A 20129-nucleotide genomic window follows, 5' to 3' on the forward strand; every position below is an offset into this window, starting at 1 on the left:
ATGTGAGTTTACAACGTTTTATGTCTTTGTAAGTATTTTAGTAGGCAGCTCACGCTGCTTATCAGATGCTTTTTAAATATAAAGTTGCAATGATGCGCTGGAATGAGGCTGTGACTGAAAAGAATGACAGAATCTCAGTGTCGGAGGGAGCTGAAAGATCATGCAGTGCAACCTCTCCAACTCTACACTAACTCAGTACGTGGTCACCAAGGCCCAGGCTTGAACCCCTTCAGTGACCTAGAGCTCATCACCTCGTGAAACAATTCATTTCATTTTTAGAATGCAAATTTTTAGAATGTTAGTGAGGCAACATTTAACTCTCTGTGCTTTCTGAGTCCTACCACTGTCCTCTAGAGTCACACAAAATAATCGGAACACATTTCTTTCAAGAGACAGATCTTCAAATACAGTAGTATCAAATCCACCTCCCAAGCTGTCTTTCTCAGTTGTTCCTAAGGATATATACTAGCAGAACTTGGAGTAAATCTATGTAAGCACACCACGGTACCTATTTAATACTCTCAAATGCAACAGTACCATTTGCAACAATGGTAAAGGTACTCTTGGTCAGCATCCCCAGTTATGGAACGGGAAACAAAACAACCTCAACCTACCATGTATATTCTTTCCCACAGTTCCAGTAGCCTCTGATTAATGAGCTCCACTTGCAAAAGAAGCTACTTACCTTAACCATGAAATAATGAATGCTATTGATCCAACAAGCTACTGCTATAGAGTGTTACTGATCACCCAATCTTTGGTTAAAATGGTCCTCATTTAGCAATTTCACTGTCACAAACACCTGGAGCAAAGCATGCTCATAATTAAAGAGTTTGGGGAGTTAAAATGAAAGGTGATGGACAGAGATCTCAGCTTTCTCCCATTTATTCTTGCTTCTGAGCTATTGTTTGTGTCAGAAGGGATATTGATTTTCTATAAAAATAAGAAAACAAGAGGCACCAAGGGGCCGCAGAAGGTCAGCCTGGGCTGGAGAAGGAGGGGGGAGGTTTAGCACTCTATCTCTGTCACTTGCCTTCCAAGAGAAGGGAATATTTTCTTTCCTGTGAGATCGGCCTCTAATACATCACCTTAGGAAGGCTCCTGACTGAGACTTCAGGTCAACACCAAACCAATTCACTTATAAAAGAACAGAAGCTAAACTATATTCAAGGGGAACAAACAAATGATATGTTAGTGGAGAACAGAGCAAAATTAGGCTATGAATCACCTAATAGCTGCTATATAGACAATATGAATACAGTAAAAACTAACTTTACAAAAGAACTGCTCCATTTTAGAATGGAACACACATACACAGGAAAATATTAAAATAACAACTGATCTTTTTGTAGGTATAAAATACTATTACATCATAACCACTTTCAGTTCCTTAGAACTTCTAAGGGATTGGTTGGTGTAGAATTGAATGAAGAACAGAAAAAGAGAAGTAAAAAGAATTATTGGTCAAACTTAAGACTATTCCATGGTTAATTAGTAAAGTGAGTTTAAGGAAATGAGAAATAAAGCTCTCCAGGGGAGACATAACACTTTCAAACCTAAAACATATGACACACATTTTTTTAAAAGAATTCTATCTACTGACAAGGCTAAATTAAGCTTAATGATCACCTTCATCCTAATAATTTTACAAGCTGAATCATACAGACTGACAATCTTTTTTTTTTTTTAAAGATTTTATTTATTTATTTGAGACAGAGAGAGAATGAGAGAGAGAGAGCACATGAGAGGGGGGAGGGTCAGAGGGAGAAGCAGACTCCTCTGCTGAGAGCAGGGAGCCCGATGCGGGACTCAATCCCGGGACTCCAGGATCATGACCTGAGCCGAAGGCAGTCGCTTAACCAACTGAGCCACCCAGGCGCCCGAGACTGTCAATCTTTAATACCACTGATAAAAAGTAAAGTTCTAGGGGCGCCTGGGTGGCTCGGTTGGTTGAGCGTCTGCCTTTGGCTCAGGTCATGATCCTGGAGTCCAGGATCAAGTCCTGCATCAGGCTCCCTGCTCAGCAGGGAGTCTGTTTCTCCCTCTGCCCCTCACCTGGCTCATGTTCTCTCTCTCAAATAAATAAATAAAATCTTTAAATAATAATAATAATTGAGGGAAGAAGATTTAGTTCCATCTTACTTGAGAGACTGAATATAACTTGCAGTCACCTCTCTTCTCCATAGAGTAGATTTAGGGTGAAAAAATACAGAGCACTTCTGCTCATAACTACAGATGAAGGAACATAAGTCGAGGCATATTTAAGACTCCTAAATAATTAGATTCTAAAGAATTATTCTCATTTTAGGTCTGCTACTACTCAACCTATTATTCCCTCATAGCTACAAGGACTTGGGCATCCATGTTATTAAAGAACTCTTGAAGTCATGGACCAGGCAGATAGCACAAATGGGGGGTAACAAGGTCTTCTCAATTTGAAAAGAATAAGAATTTCCTAAGAATTGCTGCCTACTTCAACTTATCAAAGCTCTCATATAACTAGAATGTTTATTATTACAACCTGACTATAACATGCAATAGATGTGTCTGGGGTAAGAAGGAACTGGAAAGACTGAAGTGCCTCACTGCTAGATTACTTACAGACTCTGTATCTGGAACCATTCTTGGACTGTTACCTTAAGAGTAGACAGAATCAGTCTCTTCACCTACAATTACTTCATAATTTAACAAGAAATTCTGGGGAAAAAATATACACAAGCTATCATCGCAAAAAACAATTTTTAACAATCACTATTTTCAACAGTAAATTATTTGGTATACAGGTTTGATACCAAAACAAACTTAAAATGCCTCAAATGAGGGTTTTGATATTGTAAAAGGCCATTAAGTTGACTAAACATTTATTTGATTAAAAATAACAATAAACAAACCCTTATAACCCAAAATCATACATATAAATTGGCAAATAGGTCTTAGGATATACATTAAAGGAAAATTAGGGAAGCCAAATTATAAGCCTATCTGGTTGTGCAGAGTGGCAAATATACAGTTAGTCAGAAAAACTGTTAAAACTGGGTTAAAAATCACCCATTAAAGGTACAGGGATAAACACCTAAGCAGCTTTCCTGTTACTGACATAGCTTCACCTCATAGTTCCTACGATTTATGTCTTTGTTTTTCAGACAAACTTCAAAAAAGGAAAGTCCTAAGAAAGGCCACACATTCTACAGGTGTAAAACTACGATGAGACGGAAAAAGAGCCATGGAAAAGGCACACTTAAAGGGCGGCAAAACGTGGTGGTTAAGTGGTTAAGTATGAACTTTGGAATCAGGTTCAATTCCTCGTTTTGCCACTGGGTGACCGTAGGCAAATTATCTAAATGCTATTAACCTCCATCTCCTCTTCTATAAAATACGAACAGCTGTGCCTACCATACAGTGGAGTTCTGAAACATTCAACTGGGAAAAGGCAGCACCCATAGAGGCATTTGCTTTGATACTATGAAAGGGATGGGAACAATGCAGGGATGCCAAATATCCTGTAAAGCATGGGACAGTCCCTGACCACAAAGAATCGCCCCATCCAAAATACCAAGAGCATCTTCCTTGAGAAACAGATATCATGCTGATATTAAGAATAATACTGAAGTATCAAGGTGGGGATTATCAATGTTCCTAGGACTATCTGAGATACAGAAAACAAAGTCACCGAAAACTACACTGCCATTTTAAACATACACCCAACAGATCCAAATGTTTCTGGCTCGATGACAATTGTTATAAGACTAATGGGATTCAGTACTGTTATTTTCAAAGCCCACCATGTGTTCAAACAACCTGAATGTCAGCCATAAAAAATCAGCTCCATACAGTCAAACTGGAAGGAGCAGGACAAAAGAATTATAGCCCAGTATCTAAAGCCATGACTCTTGATGGGGAAAGGCAGTTTACCAGGAAAACACACAAACTCCATGTGCCTCGCACCAGCATTTTCTCACGTACACAAACCACACCCCCCAGCCTCTGCTGAGACCCTCGTTCTAACATCTACCAACATCTACATATGATATACATGGCATAAACAGCAGTAAATTGTTTTTAAAATAAATTCCATGGTTACGCATGTGAAGTACACATTTTTAAACCACTTTTAGAAACAAATGTGTTTCATTATATGTAGCCTCCTTGACGCGGGGGAAACACAATGATGAATGTACTGTAAAAAGCTAGAGATAAACCCTAGCTGATTGCTTAAAGGAGGGCTACAAAGTAAACATTACAGTGGCTACTTCGGAAAGAAAGCTGAACTCATCAAGACTGTGGATTTGTACTTGGGGTAAAAATAACCCTGAGTAAGGGAGTTCTCACCATTCTGACATGTTCTCATCAGAGCCCTGTTTTTGTTCATCTGCTTCACACTCCATCCTTTCTTTCCTTCCTGTTTTGCTTAGGAAAGTCCTATTTTCTGCTGACTCACACAACCCATGACCTGAGGAGGTCCAGGGAGTATTCTCTTTCCAGCGGGACAGACGCTGCTTCTTAGCAGACTTGAACCTGCAGCCTCTCTCATAGCTCCAATCTGACACCTTGAGCTTCTGCTGGAGGCTGGCAGCCACCTCTGATGTCACTCGCTTCACCTTCCGCCGGCGCCGGAGTGGTCGACATGGTGCATTTTCGGTAAAGGAGTCAGATTCGTGCCAAGAGTGCTGCTTACTCTTAACCATGGCATTGAGAGCTGGGTGCCGTTTGGCTACCATTGTGTCATCAGAGTCACTAAAATTGGCAACAGGGGCCATTTCTCGACAGTCCTTAATGGCCTCATCGAGACTGGACTCAGAGGCCTCACTGTAGCAGCAGGTATGCTCTGCCAGGTGAGTGAAGTCTGAACGGCGCTTGCGGCCTCTCCTTTTGCGAAGCTGCCGCCTCTGCTGGCGAGGGCTCAGGGCCATCTCCTCCCACAGCTCACCAAGCTTATTCTGCTCAGATGTCTGCTCCAAGGCTGAGGCTAAGTCATGTACCAGCTCATCCATGAGGCCACATCTGCCAAAAGAAAGTTCAGGAAAAAAGAAAAAGAAAGCCTGAATAAGATTCTGTTGTTTACAATAGTTTTATAAAATATATCATGGCACTGCAGAATCCACCCTATCTACAGAAAACAAAGTCACCTTTCATCTGGCTACACGTAAGACTCTGTTCCTCCCATCCATGCACCCTTAAGCCACCAAAAATAGGTGTTTGGCCCTTGTTAGGTACCTCAAGTAAACATGTTCTTAAAGCACAAAAAAATCACTCACCAGATCACAACTAGGATATTTGCAAAAATGAGCAAACCCAGGGAAATAAATCTTTCCCCCTTTTCCCCAATTAAACTTATCACTAAATTATCTGATGATAAAATCCAAAAAGATTAGAGAAAGTCTCATTAGACAAGAGCAGAAAAACACACAACTTCAAAACCATGGATAAAGAACTATTCCATGCTCTGGGGTTACTGATAGGAATGCCTGCTTGTGTTCCCTCTCTCACTGTGTCTCTCTCTTGTCAAATAAATAATCAAAATCTTAAAAAAAAATTAAAAAAAAGAATACTTCTGGAAGGGAGGAGAAAGACAACTTAGTGACACACCTTAGGGACCACTGCTTGCAGTTTTAGTAATCCAAGAAATTGTAGTGACCCAGATGTGTACCCTGAATGGAAAAAAGAGACTAAGTCTGCACCCATTCTGGTCCCAAATACCACCTGGAAGCTAGCAGGGAAGGAAATTTACCGGGTATGTCATATATTTTTTAACAATTAGCAACTTTTTAGCTCTTTTCCTATCCTTCAGAAAATTAAGTGATCATAAGTATGTGCTTTAGTATCACTCACACAAAAGCAGGCTATAAGGGAGGCTGAAAGGACACGGATAGATGGAGTCTCTAAGATTTCTAGCTAACCGCTTTCTTAATTTTTATATTCATTCTTGTCAAACCCTCATACTTCAGGGGTCACTTCAGAGGCAAACCTAAGGGATGAGAGCAGTAGGAGAAATTTTCAAAACGACCTTTTAAAGGGAAAGGTCTAATATAATTTATACAACTCCTTATTAAATACGTATTAATTTAGCATCTTCTCCCTAGCCCTTGTTAAGCCCAATTTCAAGTCCATAATTAGAATTTAAAACTGTGTGGCGCCACTCTTAGACCGCATTTCCATTCATGCAGTTTACATTCCACAAAGGACTTTCTAAAACCTATTTTCATGCTGTCCTATGCCAAAGAATTCAAAGGCAAGAAAACAGTAGGCTGGCTTATGTGCCACATGGGTGGGAGCAATGGGAACACCTAGTTCCAAAACTACCAACCAAACAAAACGTCTCAAAGTTTCAAAAGCCACACAACATAAAATGACCAAGTCCCTTTAAGCAATACGAAGCAGTTTAAAACGCCCTGACTGGGGTTTGGGAGACAACTGCCCCTAAGACCAAAAGAGATGTAGGGACAGCACGTCTAAACCTACTTCCTTAATAAAGAACTACTGCTTTAAAAACTCAGGCAGAACTGTACCCTTTAACGTGGAACAACGTTACAGAACCACTTGCAGCTATTTGTGCAGAATCCTTTCCTATCGAAAGGACTGCAATTCGAACAGTTGGTGACAGAACCCTGAGCTTCCCACACCGTCAGTCTCGGATGCACACTCCGAGAGGACCCCCTTGTCCAGCAAGCACTCGAGGAGAGGAAAGGTAAGCCACGCAAAGAAAAGAACGGGAAACGGATAGAAGTTTAAAAAAAAAAAAAAAAAAGCAGGCGTACGGTCGGAGCGAAAGACGGGGTTGCGAGGAGCTGGGACGGAGGCAGGCGGCAGGAAGCAACTTCTCATTTGGGCTCACCGGGGCAGGGAGTCAGCCCTTCTCGGGCAGAAACTGCAAAAAAAAAAAAAAAAAAAAAAAAAGTCCTGGCGACTGAACTCCCTCCGTGATCAGGGGTCGCAACATGGCCACAGATGTGAGAAAGAGCTTGTTTGGAAGGACTCCCCCACGCCCCGGCCCGCCCCCGAAGACTAGGGCGAACACGGCTCGGGACACCAAGCCCTCACGCCGTCGTATGCCCAAAAGAGCCAGAAAGAAGAAAGGAGAAGAGGTGACTGTCGCCCCGGAGACGCCCGAACCTGGTTCCCCGGGATGGGGTCGATGGGCCCCGAAAAACAAGGCCCAGCCACCCTCGCCCCTCCCGCCAACCTCCGCAGCCCCGTGGCGGCTATGGCCCCTCGGCCTTGGCCGGTAGTCCCGATCCCCGCTGGCGCCGGCCCCCGGGACCCCGACCCTCTCAACCCACTCCTCCCCCTCACCAGCTGCCGCAGCCACCTCCAATGGCCGCCGCTTTTGGGGCCGAGTCTCCCCGCCGGGGTTTCCCTTTCTGACCTCATTTCCTGTCTGGGCCGGAGGGGTGGGGCAGTGGTGGAGTGGGAGGGGCTAGCTGCTCGGGAAGGCCCGCCCCTGCCCAGCGCTTCCGGTCCGTGGCCGCGCCCACTTCCGTCCCACGGAGGGCGGGGCCTTGGAGAAGCCGGGAACAGGGGTTGGGGGCCCCAGGGGGCGGTGGTTAAGGGCGGGCGGGGTAAGGGATGATGTCCACATCTGGGAAAGGACACCCCTCCCCAGTCTGGCCTCGTCTGCCTTGGGAACGTCAAGAAACAGGGCACTAGGGAGGGACCTCCGCCTCGCCCTTGTTTGCTGACCTACTTTTATAAAGGGTGTGAAATTGAGAGGAAATGTATCCTCATTCTTGACTGTGAGAGCTGGCACAACTATTAGCCGGGTACCTTTGAAGTGAATTACTCAGTCTTGCAAATACAGATGCCTTGAGCAACAAAACAAGTAAAGTACTATTGGATTAAAACTCTGTAAAATTAACACCCATGACTCTATAGTGACATAAGTAAACTAATGATATGAATACTGACATGAATAAAATAATAAACAGGGAAGAGAAATCTCTGGAGCAGAAAAATTCCGAAGAATTTCTGTAGATAATTCATCCTGAAATAAAACTCCCAACTCCTTGAATGTGGGCTATGTGTAGTGACTTCCTTCTAAAGAGTACAGCATGGAAAGAGGGCAAATGAGTGTAGTGGAGACACTAGGCAAGCTCTACCTCAGCCAGGTGATCAAGGTTAACATGAACAGTGATAAATCATGTTGATCCTATGTAGGCTAGCTATGATATGATGAAAGTGGCATTTTATCTCTATGATACTTTCCTTCCAAACCCCATAAACCCAGTCTAATCAAGAGAAAAAAATCAGACAAACCCCAATTGAGGGACGTTCTACAGAATGCTTGACCAGTATTCCTCAAAATTGTTAAGGGCAAAAAAAGTCAAGGAAAGTCTGAGAAATTGTCACAGCCAAGAAGAGTCTAAGGAAATGTGACAACAAAATGTAGTGTGGTATCCTAGGTGGGATACTGGAACAGAAAAAGGACCTTAGGTAAAAACTAAAGAAACCTGGATAAACTATGGACTTTAGCTAATAATAATGCCTCAGTGTTGGTTCATTAATTGTGACAAATGTTCTATGTTAATGTAAGATGTTAATAGGGGAACTGAGTATGGGGTGTACAGGAACTGTCTGTAGTACCTTTGTAATTTTTCTGCATGCCTAACAGTAGTCTAAAATAAAAAGGTTATTTTTTAAAATGCACCTGCCTTTTGACCCAGAAATTCTGCCTCTAAGGAATTTTATTCTGAAGAAAAATTGGAAATTGGTACAAAAATTTTAAATTGTGGAGAGAGGGATGAGACGACTAGAAAAATAAATCCTACAACAGGGATTAGTTGTTTAAAGTATGGTACATCTATGGGATGGAATACCTCTGAAGCCTTTTAAAATTGATGTGGAAGAATATTTAATGAATGAAAAGTCATCAGTTTCTGCTTGTGTACATTTCTGCATGACTGTTTTACTTCAATAAAAAGGTTATTCCAAAAATGTAGAGTATGGCTGTATTCATGTGTATAGGAAATTAAATCGTACTTGCCTAGGAATATGACTAAAATGATACACTAGACATCACTGAAAATAGTTCCGTTATAAATGACTATATCTTCTACCTGTTATTTTTATGGATTTTCAGAATTTTCTTTTTTTTTAAAAGATTTTATTTATTTGAGAGAGAAAGTGTGTGAGAGAGAGGAAGCACGAGCAGGGGGAAGAGGCAGAGGGAGAAGCAGACTCCCCGCAGAGCAGGGAGCCCAATGTGGGGCTCAATCCCAGGACCCTGGGATCATGACCTGAGCTGAAGGCAGATGCTTAACCGACTGAGCCACCCAGGCACCCCTTTTCAGAATTTTCTATAGATGAAACTTACTATGTAAAGAATTAAGGGAAGAGGCAAGGAGGCCTGAGGTCTGGAGCCAGCATGACTAAGAGAGTGGTCAGGACCATTTGCACAGCTAGAGAAGTCAAGAAAAGAAACAGATTTGGTGAGAAATTGAGTAATTCCATTTTGGACACACTGAATTTGTAACTCTCACGGGAGAGAAAGAAATATTCAAAGGTTGTCCACAGCCATCAGCTCTCTTTTCTGCTTAAGTGAAGTTCTCTCCCACAAGCGACCTAAGTGTCCACTGATAAATAGATTTTTTAAAAAGATGTGGTGTACACACACACACACACACACACACACACACACACACACATACACACAATGGAATATTAGGCAGCCTTTAAAAAGTATGAGATGGTACCATTTGCAACAACATGGATGGACATAGAGGGTATTAGGCTAAGTGAGGTAAGAAAGACTGAGAAAGACAAATACCATATGATTTCACTCCAATGTGGAATCTAAAAAAAAAAAAAATGAATAAACAAATAAAAAGCAGAATCAGACCTACAGAGAACAAACTGATGGTTGCCTAGGGGTAAGGAAAAGATGGGTTAAGGGAGTGGGAGATACAGATCTTCAGCTATGGAATGAATGAGTCATGGGAATAAAAGGCACAGCAAAGAGAATATAGTCAATAATATTGTAATAGTGTTGTATAGTGACAGATGGTAAGCTGCACTTGGGGTGAGCATAGCATAACATACAGAGAAGTTGAATCATTATGTTGTACACCTGAAACTAATATAATACTGTGTGTCAACTATATTCAAATGAAAAATTTAATAAATAAAACTATGAACAAAAATTCTCTCTCACACATCATGGCATCTCCCATGATGTCAGTTACCTCAATCAGCTCTGAAAGCTCCTGTATTTCTTGAAATCCAGCTTTTATTTTCAGCTTTCTGCTGGCTATCTCCCCTGCTTTACTCCACCAGCATCTCCAGTTTAAGACATCAAGACAAAGCTTAGTTTCTTCCATAGTCCCTACCAAATCTTCCCCTTCTTCACTGTTCCCTGTTTGGGAAATGTCACCATCACCATGCAGTCACCCAGGTGAGATGCCTCAAAGTCATTTTTAGTTCCTGCTTCTTTCTTATACCCCTTTATCTAGTTAAATGCCAAGGCTCATGGATTTTACTTTTATAGTACTCTTGCGTTCACTCTCCCTGTTTTGCTTTCTCCATGCCATTGGCCTGGGTAGGTAACCACTCTTCTGGATGGTCTATCCCCAAACAAGTCATTCTCTACACTGGCAGTAGAGTGAGATTCCCAAAACACAATTTCACCTCATCCATCTTTCACTACCTCCTGCATCATACTTGAGCACACCAGATCACTTGCTATTTCTTTTTTCTTTTTAAGGTTTTATTTATTTTTTTATTTGAGAGAGAGAGAGAGAACATGAGTGCGGCAGGGGCAGAGAGACAGGGAGAAATTCCCAAGCAGACTCCATGCTGAGCACAAAGGCTGATGTGGGACTCTATCTCACGACCCGGGATCATGACCTGAGCTGAAATCAAGAGTCAGATGCTTAACCGACTGAGCCAACCAGGCACCCCTCACTTGCTATTTCTTGAACACCGCTAAGATTTAGGGTGATTTAGAGACTGAATGCCTATGTCACCTCCATGAAGCCTTCTCTGTTGGGCTCTCTCAGCACCTTCTGACGTCTTAACTAGAGCATTTGCTCCATTCAACCTTGAATTAGAGCCAGTTATGTGCAAGTTTGCCTCCCCAACTAAATTACTCATTCAACAAATATATACCGAGCACCTGTGACAAGCTCCAGCAATAGAGCTGTGTGAACAAAAATGAAGCTAATCCCATTGCCCCAGAGATCCTGTCCCAGCCATTGTATTCTCATCAATGCCAGAACAAAGCTTTGCATGTGGTAGGTGCCCACTAACTATTGTCAATTTAAAAAACCCAAAAAACAAATATTTGCTTACCAAATGCTGGAACAGGAAATTAGAAGCAATTGCCTCCATCTTAAGAGAAAATTTAAATAAAAGCTCCCACCTTCAAGTGATGATGGTTGTCAGAGGCAAGACCACACACAAAGAAAGAGTATGGCAAGAGAAGCGTATGGGGTTGAAGGAGACAGCTCAAAAAGAACGAGAGCATCTGAAGAGAACCAGTGTACAGAAGCCAGAAAAGGGAGAAATTTAAGAAAAAAGAGAACCAAAAGGGAAAATTGGTGAGGAATAGTTCTAAGGAAAGGCCATCACACTTGGTGACTAAAATCATTGATGACATGGAGTTTTGGGCAGACTGCAAACAGATGACAGAGGCAGGAGGGAAGCCAAGGGTAAAACTCCAGAACTGTCTAGCTGTGTCCAGAGCTAACTGCTTAACTTCTTTGAGCGCTGGCTTCCCCATCTGTGAAATGGAGACAAGAATAGAATGTACACATCTCTCCAGTGGAGATTAAATGACATAATGAATGCAAACTGTTTAACACAGAACCCAACACAGATTAAGTGCTCCAAAAAATTAGTGGTTACTGAGAAGAGGAAGAGAGTCTAGTCAACAAGTTGCCCTCTATTGACCATTAAAGCAAAACTGTTGGTTGAATGAGAAAATCACCAGCTGAAAAGGATCTACACATAGAAAAAATAATAGGTCTCTCCCTCCTGTGTCCCTGTGTCCTTCCCATAAGACAAACACACACACACACACACACACACACACACACACACACACACACACGGGAAAAGCACCTCTGCAGCTGGTTCATTAGATTCCCTGCAGTTACAATAAACTGAGAATTCTCATCATGGCCTTAACAGCCTATGATCTGGCCCCTGCCTATGTCTCGGCTTCATCTTGACTCCCTTCCCCATGCTCACACTACCAGCCCACCAGGCGCTCTCTCCCTGCACCCCCCAGGGCCTTGGTAAGCACTGTCCTGCAACCAAGAATACCTGTCTATGGGGCTTTGCAGGCATGGGTCGGGGGATCCCCTCATCTTTGAAGTCTCAGCTAAAATGTCACCTTCACATAGAGAACTTTCCTAACACCATCCAAAGGAATTCTATTCCCCTAGCCATTTTCTATCTCATCATCCTACTTATTCCCTTGTGGCTTGTATCATAATCCAACATTACCTTGTTTATTTGATGTATACTTGGTTATCTTGTGTCACCTCCCACTAGAACATAAATATCCTAAGAAAGGGGACATTGTCTTTCTTTTTGCCTTTCTATCTCCTGGGCACAGTTTGATGAAGGCAGGAATTCCTCATCTTCTCATCTCCACAATGTTTTTCCATGTCCCCTTTTCCTTGCTCTAATCATCACTAAACTGATCCAAGACATTCCAGAATCTTTCCAGAATTGTTTTCCAACAGCCACTGGAGAGATGTTACTAATACAAGCAGTGTCCACCAAGGACAGCAGGAAGTGACAGCATTTACTTGAAAAATGAATGACTCCCGGCAACTGGCCCTCCTCTCTGGCCCCAGCACTCTTTCTGCTTTGCATTACAAGAAACCTCCCTGGATGCTGGGATGGGAGTGTGGGGCAGGTGTCCACCACCCCGTGGCATCAATGGCAACAGAAACAGAACTCCCACAGAGCATACCAGGTGAGGGGACAGTGGGAGAGACTGTTCTGTATCCAGAGCAGGTAGCCACAGGGCATTAGGTGGCAGAGGTTTGCCAAATTCCTCCTATGCCATGCCTTTCACACTCTCTCATGTACCCTTCTCAATTACAGAATTTTGAGATTCTGTTGAGGTAACATTTACTGAAGGCTTACTATAGCTGTTTGTATCAGTTTTCTATTTCTGCTATAACAAATTGCCACAAGCTTAAAATAATGTACCCACATGGATAATCCAGGACAGTCATCCCATCTCAAGGTCTTTAACTTTAATCATAACTGCACAGTTCACATATTTATCCAGTATATTATCCCCATTTCAGAGATGAGGAAACTGAAATGTTTAGAGGCTAGTGAGTTTACCTAAACCCACACATCTAAAAAATGATAGAGCCAAGACCCATCTGTGCAGGTAACAAGGGACTGAAGCAACCAAACCCAGATTACTCACTCCCTATGCTTGGCTGAGTTTGTTCCTACGTGGAATGCATTGGAAGGAAAGAAGAGCAAGAAGCTGGAGTGCTCAGATGACTGGGCCAAGGCAGCTGAAGTTGGTTCTGGTCTAGCTGGGTTCCTGTGGTGGTGGGACCCACAGTTTAGAATATTTACATTTAATATGATTATTTGTATGGTTAATGTGTTAGTTTGCTAGGGCTGTCATAGCAAAGTACCACAGTCTTGGTGGCTTAAACAACAGATTCTCCCAGTTCCAGAGACTTGAAATCTAAGATCAAGCTATTGGTAGGTTTGGTTTCTCCTGAACGCTCTATCCTTGGTTTATAGATGGCTGTCTTCTCTCTGTGCCTTCACATTGTCTTCCTCCTCTATTTATGTATCAAATTCCAAACTCCTTTTATAAGGACATCAGGCAAAGTGGATGGGGGCCCATACTAACAACCTGATTTTAACTTAATTGCCTCTTAAAGACCCTTTAACCAAATATAGTCACATTCTGAGGTACATCAACACATGGATTTGCATGAGATACAATTCAGCCAGTAAGAGTTAGGCTTAAACCTACCACCTTGCTTTTTATTTTCTATTTGTCCCATCTGTTCTTTTGTTCTTTTTTCCCTCCTTTTCTTCCTTCTTTTGGATTGAGTGTATTTTATTGTTTTATTTTATTTCCATTGTTAGCTTATTCGTTATACTTCTGTTGTATATTTTTAGTGGTTGCTTTAGGGTTTCTAATATACATCTTTAGCTCATCTTGGTATGTCTTCCAGTAATACTGTAACACTTTATGCCTAGTACAAAAAGCTTACAACAGTATCCTTCCATTTCTTCTCCCAGCCTTCGTGCTATTGTCATATATTTTACTGCTACATGTGGGAGAAATCCCACAAGACATTGTTATTTGTTTGCCTTACACAGTTATCATTTAAAGAGATTTTCAAAATAAGGAAAATGATAATTTTACAAATACCATTTTTGGTGCCAAATACCATTCCTCTGAAGAGATCCAGATTTCTGTGTGGTGTCATTTTCCTCCTGCCTGAGGTATTTAATTAACATTTCTTGTAGCTCTGGTATGTTGGTGGTGATTCTTCAGGTTTGCCTGAGAAAGTCTTTATATTGTCTTCATTTGGGGGGAACATGTTCGCTGAGTATAGAATCCTAGCTTAATGGCATTTTTCTTTCATTACCTTAATGCTATTGCTTCATTGTCTTTTGGCTCACATTATTTCTGAGATAAAGTCTACTGTCAGTCTTACCATTTTCCCTCTATGTGTGACATGTCTTTATTCTGTTGCTGCTGTTAAGATTTTCTCTAGCACTAGTTTTTTTTTTTTAAAGATTTTATTTATTTGACAGAGAGAGACACAGTGAGAGAGGGAACACAAGCAGGAGGAGTGGGAGAGGGAGAAGCAGGCCTCCCGCGGAGCAGGGAGCCCGATGCGGGGCTCGATCCCAGGACCCCGGGATCATGACCTGAGCTGAAGGCAGACGCTTAACGACTGAGCCACCCAGGTGCCCCTCTCTAGCACTAGTTTTAAGTAATTTGACTATGATGGGTCTTAGTGTCATCATGTTTCTTGTCCTTGGGATTCATGGAGCTTCTTGGATCTATGGGTTTATAATTTTCATTGAATTTGGAAACTTTGGGGCCATTATTTATTCAAATATTTTTCTCCTCTCACTTCCTTTCTACTTCTGGGACTCCAATTACATGTATTTGAGGTCACTTTAAGTTGTTCTTTTGTTCTTTTTCTTTTTCGTTTCGTTCTTCTGTTTTTTTTATTCCTGTTTTATTTTGAATGGTTTATATTCCTATGTCTTCAAAGTCATAATGTTTCCTTCTGAAGTGTCTAACATGCTGTTAATTCTACCCAATATTTTTTTTTTATCTCAGATTCTGTATTTTTATAGAAGTTAGGCCTTGAAAAAAATCTTCCATGTATCTCTTTAATATGCTCATGTTTCTTTCTACTTTGTTAAACACACAAAATGTAGTATGTAGTAATTTTTATTTTTTTATTGTTTTTCTTATTGATTTTTAATACTTACTGAAAGATTTTTATTGATTGCTTTTCTTTACATTATTGTTATATTCTCCTGCTTCTTTGTGCCTGGTAATTTTTTACTGTTTTCCAGACATGACTAATTTTACCTTGTTGGAAACTAGAAATTTTTGTATTCCTTAAATTATTTAGGATGGGAGAGTAAAAACGGTCCCTATTACTCTTTTAATGCAAGAAGCAGAAGTCCTAGGCCTTGTATTACGTTGAGAATCTTTTTTTTTGCACCAGAATGTTTTTTTTATTTATATGTTTTTAAATTAAAATTGTATATATTTAAGATGTACATGATTTGATGTACATATTCATAGTGAAATGATTACTACAATCAAGCTAATTAACATATCATCTCCTCTCATAGTTACCAATTTTTTGCATGATAAGTACACCTAAAATCTCGCTAGCACATTTCCAGTGTTCAATACGGTATTATTAAAGTATAGTCATCGTGCTTCTCTATTAGATCTGTAGACTTATTCATCCTATATAACTGCAACTTTGCACCCTTTGACCACCACCATTTCCCCAGTCCTCACCACCTCCCAAAAGTCGCTAGCAACCACCATTTTAGTTTCTGATTCTATGAGTTCAAAATTTTTTTTTATTCCACTTATAAGTGAGATCATACATTATTTGTCTTTCTCTATCTGGCTTATTTCACTTAGCATAATGGCCTCCAGGTTCATCCATGTTGCCACAAATGGCGGGATTTCTTTCCTTCTAATGGCTAAAAACATTCCATTTTTATGTATATATGAGATCTTTTTACTCATTTCATCTGTCAACAGGCACTTGGATTGTTTCCTGTCTTGGCTACTATGAATAATATTGCAATGAACATGGATATGCAAATAAGTCTTCTTATAAGATCCTGATTTTATTTCTTTTGAACATTTACCCAAAAGTGGGATTGCAGGATCATATGGAAGTTCTATTTTCACTCTTTCTGGAAACTCCCTACTGTTTTCTTCAATGGCTGTGCCAATTTACATTCTCACCAATAATGTATAAAGCTTCTCTTTCCTCCACATCTTCACCAACATGTGTTATCCCTTGTCTTTTTGATAGTAGACATCCTAACAGATGTGAGGTGGTATCTCATTGTGCTTTTGATTTGCATTTCCCTGATGATTTGTGATGTAAGCAAAAAAAATATCTGTTTGACCTTTGTATGTTTTCTTTTGAGAACTGTCTATGCAGTTTCTTTGCTCATTTTTTAATCAGGTTGTTTGTTTTTTTGCTACTGAGTTGAGTTCCTTCTATATTTTCTATATTATTCTTTATCAAATGTATGATTTGCAAATATTTCCTCCCATTTTATAGATTGTCCCCTTACTCTGTTGACTGTGTCCTTCATTTTGCAGAAGCTTTTTGGTTTGATGCAATCCCATTGGTCTATTTTTGCTTTTGTTGGTTGTGGTGTTTGGTGTGATATCCAAAGAATTATTGCCCAGACTAATGTCAAGAAGTTTTGTTCCTGGTTTTTTGTTTTTGTTTTTTTTCCTAATAGTTTTATGGTTTCAGGTCTTACATTTAAGTCTTTAATCCATTTTGAGTTTAATCTTGTTGTTGATGCTTTTTAAGATTTTATTTTTAAGCAATCTCCACACCCAACATGGGGCACAAACTCACAACCGTGTGATCAAGAGTCACATGCTCTACCAACTGAGCCAGCCAGGCACCCTGAGTTTAATTTTGTGTATGGAATGAGATAATGGTTCAGTTTCGTCCTTCTGCATGTGAAAAACCAGTATCCCCAGCACCATTTGTTGAAGACCCTCCTTTTGCCATCATGGTTTCTTGGCAACTTTGTTGAAGATCGATTGACCGTGAGTGTGTGGATTTATTTCTGAGCTCTCTGTTCTGTTCCTTTGATCTATGTGTCTCTTTTTATGCTAGTACCATGCTGCTTTGATTACTGTACCTTGCAGTATACTTTGAAATTAGATAATGTGATGCCTCAAACTTTGTTCTTCTTGCTCAAGAGTCCTTTGAATATTCATGGTCTTTTGTGGTTCCATATGATACACTGAGAATCTTGAGACAAGATGAGAAATAGTTTTATCTTTCAATTCAGCAAGTTCTGGGACCTTTATATTCCCTACACATTCTGTTGACAAACAATTGTTTTCTTTTTTTAGTTCATCTTTCTCATATTTGCTTAGTAAGAGCCAGCTGATCCTTTCAACATTCCACCTGGAAATCTCATTACTTAAATCCATAAGTTCATTAAGTACTTTTTCTACCTTCCAAATTACCTCAGACAACAGTTTTATTGATTGATTCACCATACATAATACAGGTCACCTTTTGTCCAACCTGCTCTAGTAGTTTCTGTATCATCTTTTCTGGACTCCACTCGCTTTCCCATCCCAAAGCCAGTGCTATGTATCTTAGGGTTAGGTTTTGTTTTGATTTTGGTTTTGGCAACATCAAACTTCTAGGCACCAATTTGTGTATTGGCTATCTACTTTGCCGTGATGCTGCCTCACAAGCCACCTCAATCATTTAGTTGCTTAAAACAACATCTACTGATTATTTCTCACAAGTCCATAAGCTTTCTAGAAAGCCTTGCCCATCCGGGCTAGGACTGGCAGATTGGCTAGGTTTGCTCATGTATTTTCAGTCAATTGGAGGGCTGACTGTTTTAGTATATCCTTGTCTAGGACAACTCGGCACTCCTCAGCATGTCTCCCACATGCCTCCAGCAGGCTGTCACAGTCACACTTGCATGACCAGAGGCAAGTCATGGCGTGTTCTTATGACTGTGGTAATGTCCCAAGAAAGGTACGCAGAGAGGTACACATTCTGAGATAGAAACACACAGTGCTTTTTCATGCCTTTGCTTAAACCAAGCTGGCCAAAGCTAGTGATGTGGCTGGGCCGGGAGTCCGTGTGGAAAGGTACTAACAGTGGGTGTAGAACAGGGAGGCATGAAAAACCAAGGAAAGTTATGCAATCAGTCTATCCTACCCTGTGAAGCAGGTATCAGTATATGATCATTGTCCCCATTTTACAGATAGGAAACTAAGGCACAGAGAGGTTAAGTAACTTGCCCAAGGTCTCGGCTCACGTGTGGTGGAGTCTGGGTTTGAACACGGGTGATTTGGCTGTGGAGTCCCTCTGCACAATGCTGGGCTGCCCTCCCGGAATAGGTCAGGGCATTAGACGAACTTCTAACCCATCTGGATAATGGGTCATCCAGCCTCCTCCTGGGGTCTTCCAAGGATGGCAAGCTCATTCCTCCCTAGCTCAGCCATGACCCCCGGGCATCAGCCAAAAGCCCCAAACCTCCAAGGTCTGGCTGCCAGGGGTCAAAGGGGGAGGCTCCTGCCGGTCCCCACTTCCAGCCCTCCAGCGCCAGTCGCCACAGTGAAGTCTGTCAGGGGTTAAAGGCAAGGAAGGGAGAAACAAAAGAAGGAATAAAGTCAAGAAATGTGCCACGAAGCTTCTCGCAGCGCGGAGCAGAGAAAGTCATTTCCAACTTCTTTCATCTCCTAGATGAAGCCACTAAATAAAGGGGCAAAGCGGCGAACACAAGGGCTTTTAATCTGTCTCATCTCCTTCATAATAACTGCAAATTTTCCCTGGGCCCCTGGGAGTGAGCCTCTTCCCTGCGCTCGGCCTTATCTCCCCCTCCACATTTCGCCGGCGCCGCGCCGCTCCCCGCGCGCGCTGCCCGGGCCGTCCCGCCGAGGCCGGGGGGAGCCGGCGCTCCCCGCCGCATTGTTCGGGCGGCCCGGGGCTCGCAGGAGGGATGAAGGCCAGTCAAAGGGAAGCGGGCTCGCCGCGGCTTCATTAACGGCGGCCTTTCAGCGGCGCGCATATCAGAGCCAGGCCTTTTCAGAGGCGCTAATTAGCAATTTGGAGCCTTTCCCCCTCTGGAGAGGCGCCTTCAATCTAACAAGTGGGAACGGCGCTGGCGCTCCCTTTTTTCTTGCACTTAATATTTATTGTTTTCCATTGCTCCCTCTCCGTCTCTCCTCCTCCCCGCCCGCCGCCGCATTGTCCCTCTCACCGCCACCAGATAAGGCCTATGGGCGGGGGGCCGGGGGGGGGGGGACGCGCCATTAATCACTCTTTTAATTCTCTGCTAATGATAACTTTCTCGCAGCGAGAGAAGTTAATCTTTCTTGGATGTTGAGAGAAAGGGGAGAGTTGGGACCGGGTGGGGGTCGGGGGAACGCCGTGGGCTCCCGGGTTGACGGGGGGGTGGGGGGGCGACTCGAATGCCCCCCTCCCCCCGCCCCGTTCCCCGCCTGACTTTCCCGCCTGACCCGTTGGCGTTACACGGAGAGGCTCTCCTTCTACCAACCCCCCCTCTGCCCAGCAGCGACGTTTCCCAACCTATAGAAAGAATTCAACTTATTCTTCAAAGTTCGGCTCAGAGGCCACCTCCTCAGTAAAGCCCACCCCGATGGTCCTGTCCTGTCTGAATTTCCCTCCTTCTTCCATCTGAAATCCCATAGCACCTCACTCACCACTTTTCTGGTGAATTCTGCCCATATCACCGTGGCCCATATTACAGCTGGAGTGCACAGACCACCAAATCTTTAAAATGTGTCCGTCCTCCATAGGACAGTAAATGTTTGTTGAATGAACGGATCAACACGTTCTTGACTGCCACAGGGGCCTATAACTTTTTTTCTTTTTTTTTTTTTTACTTCTTTATGGAAC

General features: G+C 42.1%; 1 protein-coding gene across 11 annotated transcripts in view; it reads right to left on the bottom strand.

The window, feature by feature from the left end:
* GPATCH2L (G-patch domain containing 2 like) overlaps positions 1-20129 on the bottom strand; it is a 122701-nt gene that overhangs the window by 50486 nt on the left and 52086 nt on the right. For 7 of the 11 annotated variants that reach the window (XR_003515573.1, XR_003515574.1, XM_027568999.2 and 4 more), the window contains exons 1-2: positions 7291-7380; positions 4330-5001 (exon numbers count right to left, since the gene is read on the bottom strand). Coding sequence is in view for 9 of the 11 variants with exons in the window: in XM_027568999.2 (XP_027424800.1) it covers positions 4330-4991 (662 nt within the window). In the remaining 2 variants the exon portion in view is untranslated. Of the gene's footprint in view, positions 1-4329; positions 5002-5586; positions 5649-6755; positions 6866-7180; positions 7213-7290; positions 7381-20129 lie in introns of those variants that run through there. The other 4 variants (XM_027568994.2, XM_027568996.2, XM_027568995.2 and 1 more) reach the window with 4 other exon arrangements.

Source organism: Zalophus californianus, chromosome 6 (genome assembly GCF_009762305.2).
Source record: "Zalophus californianus isolate mZalCal1 chromosome 6, mZalCal1.pri.v2, whole genome shotgun sequence".
NCBI lineage: Eukaryota > Metazoa > Chordata > Mammalia > Carnivora > Otariidae > Zalophus > Zalophus californianus.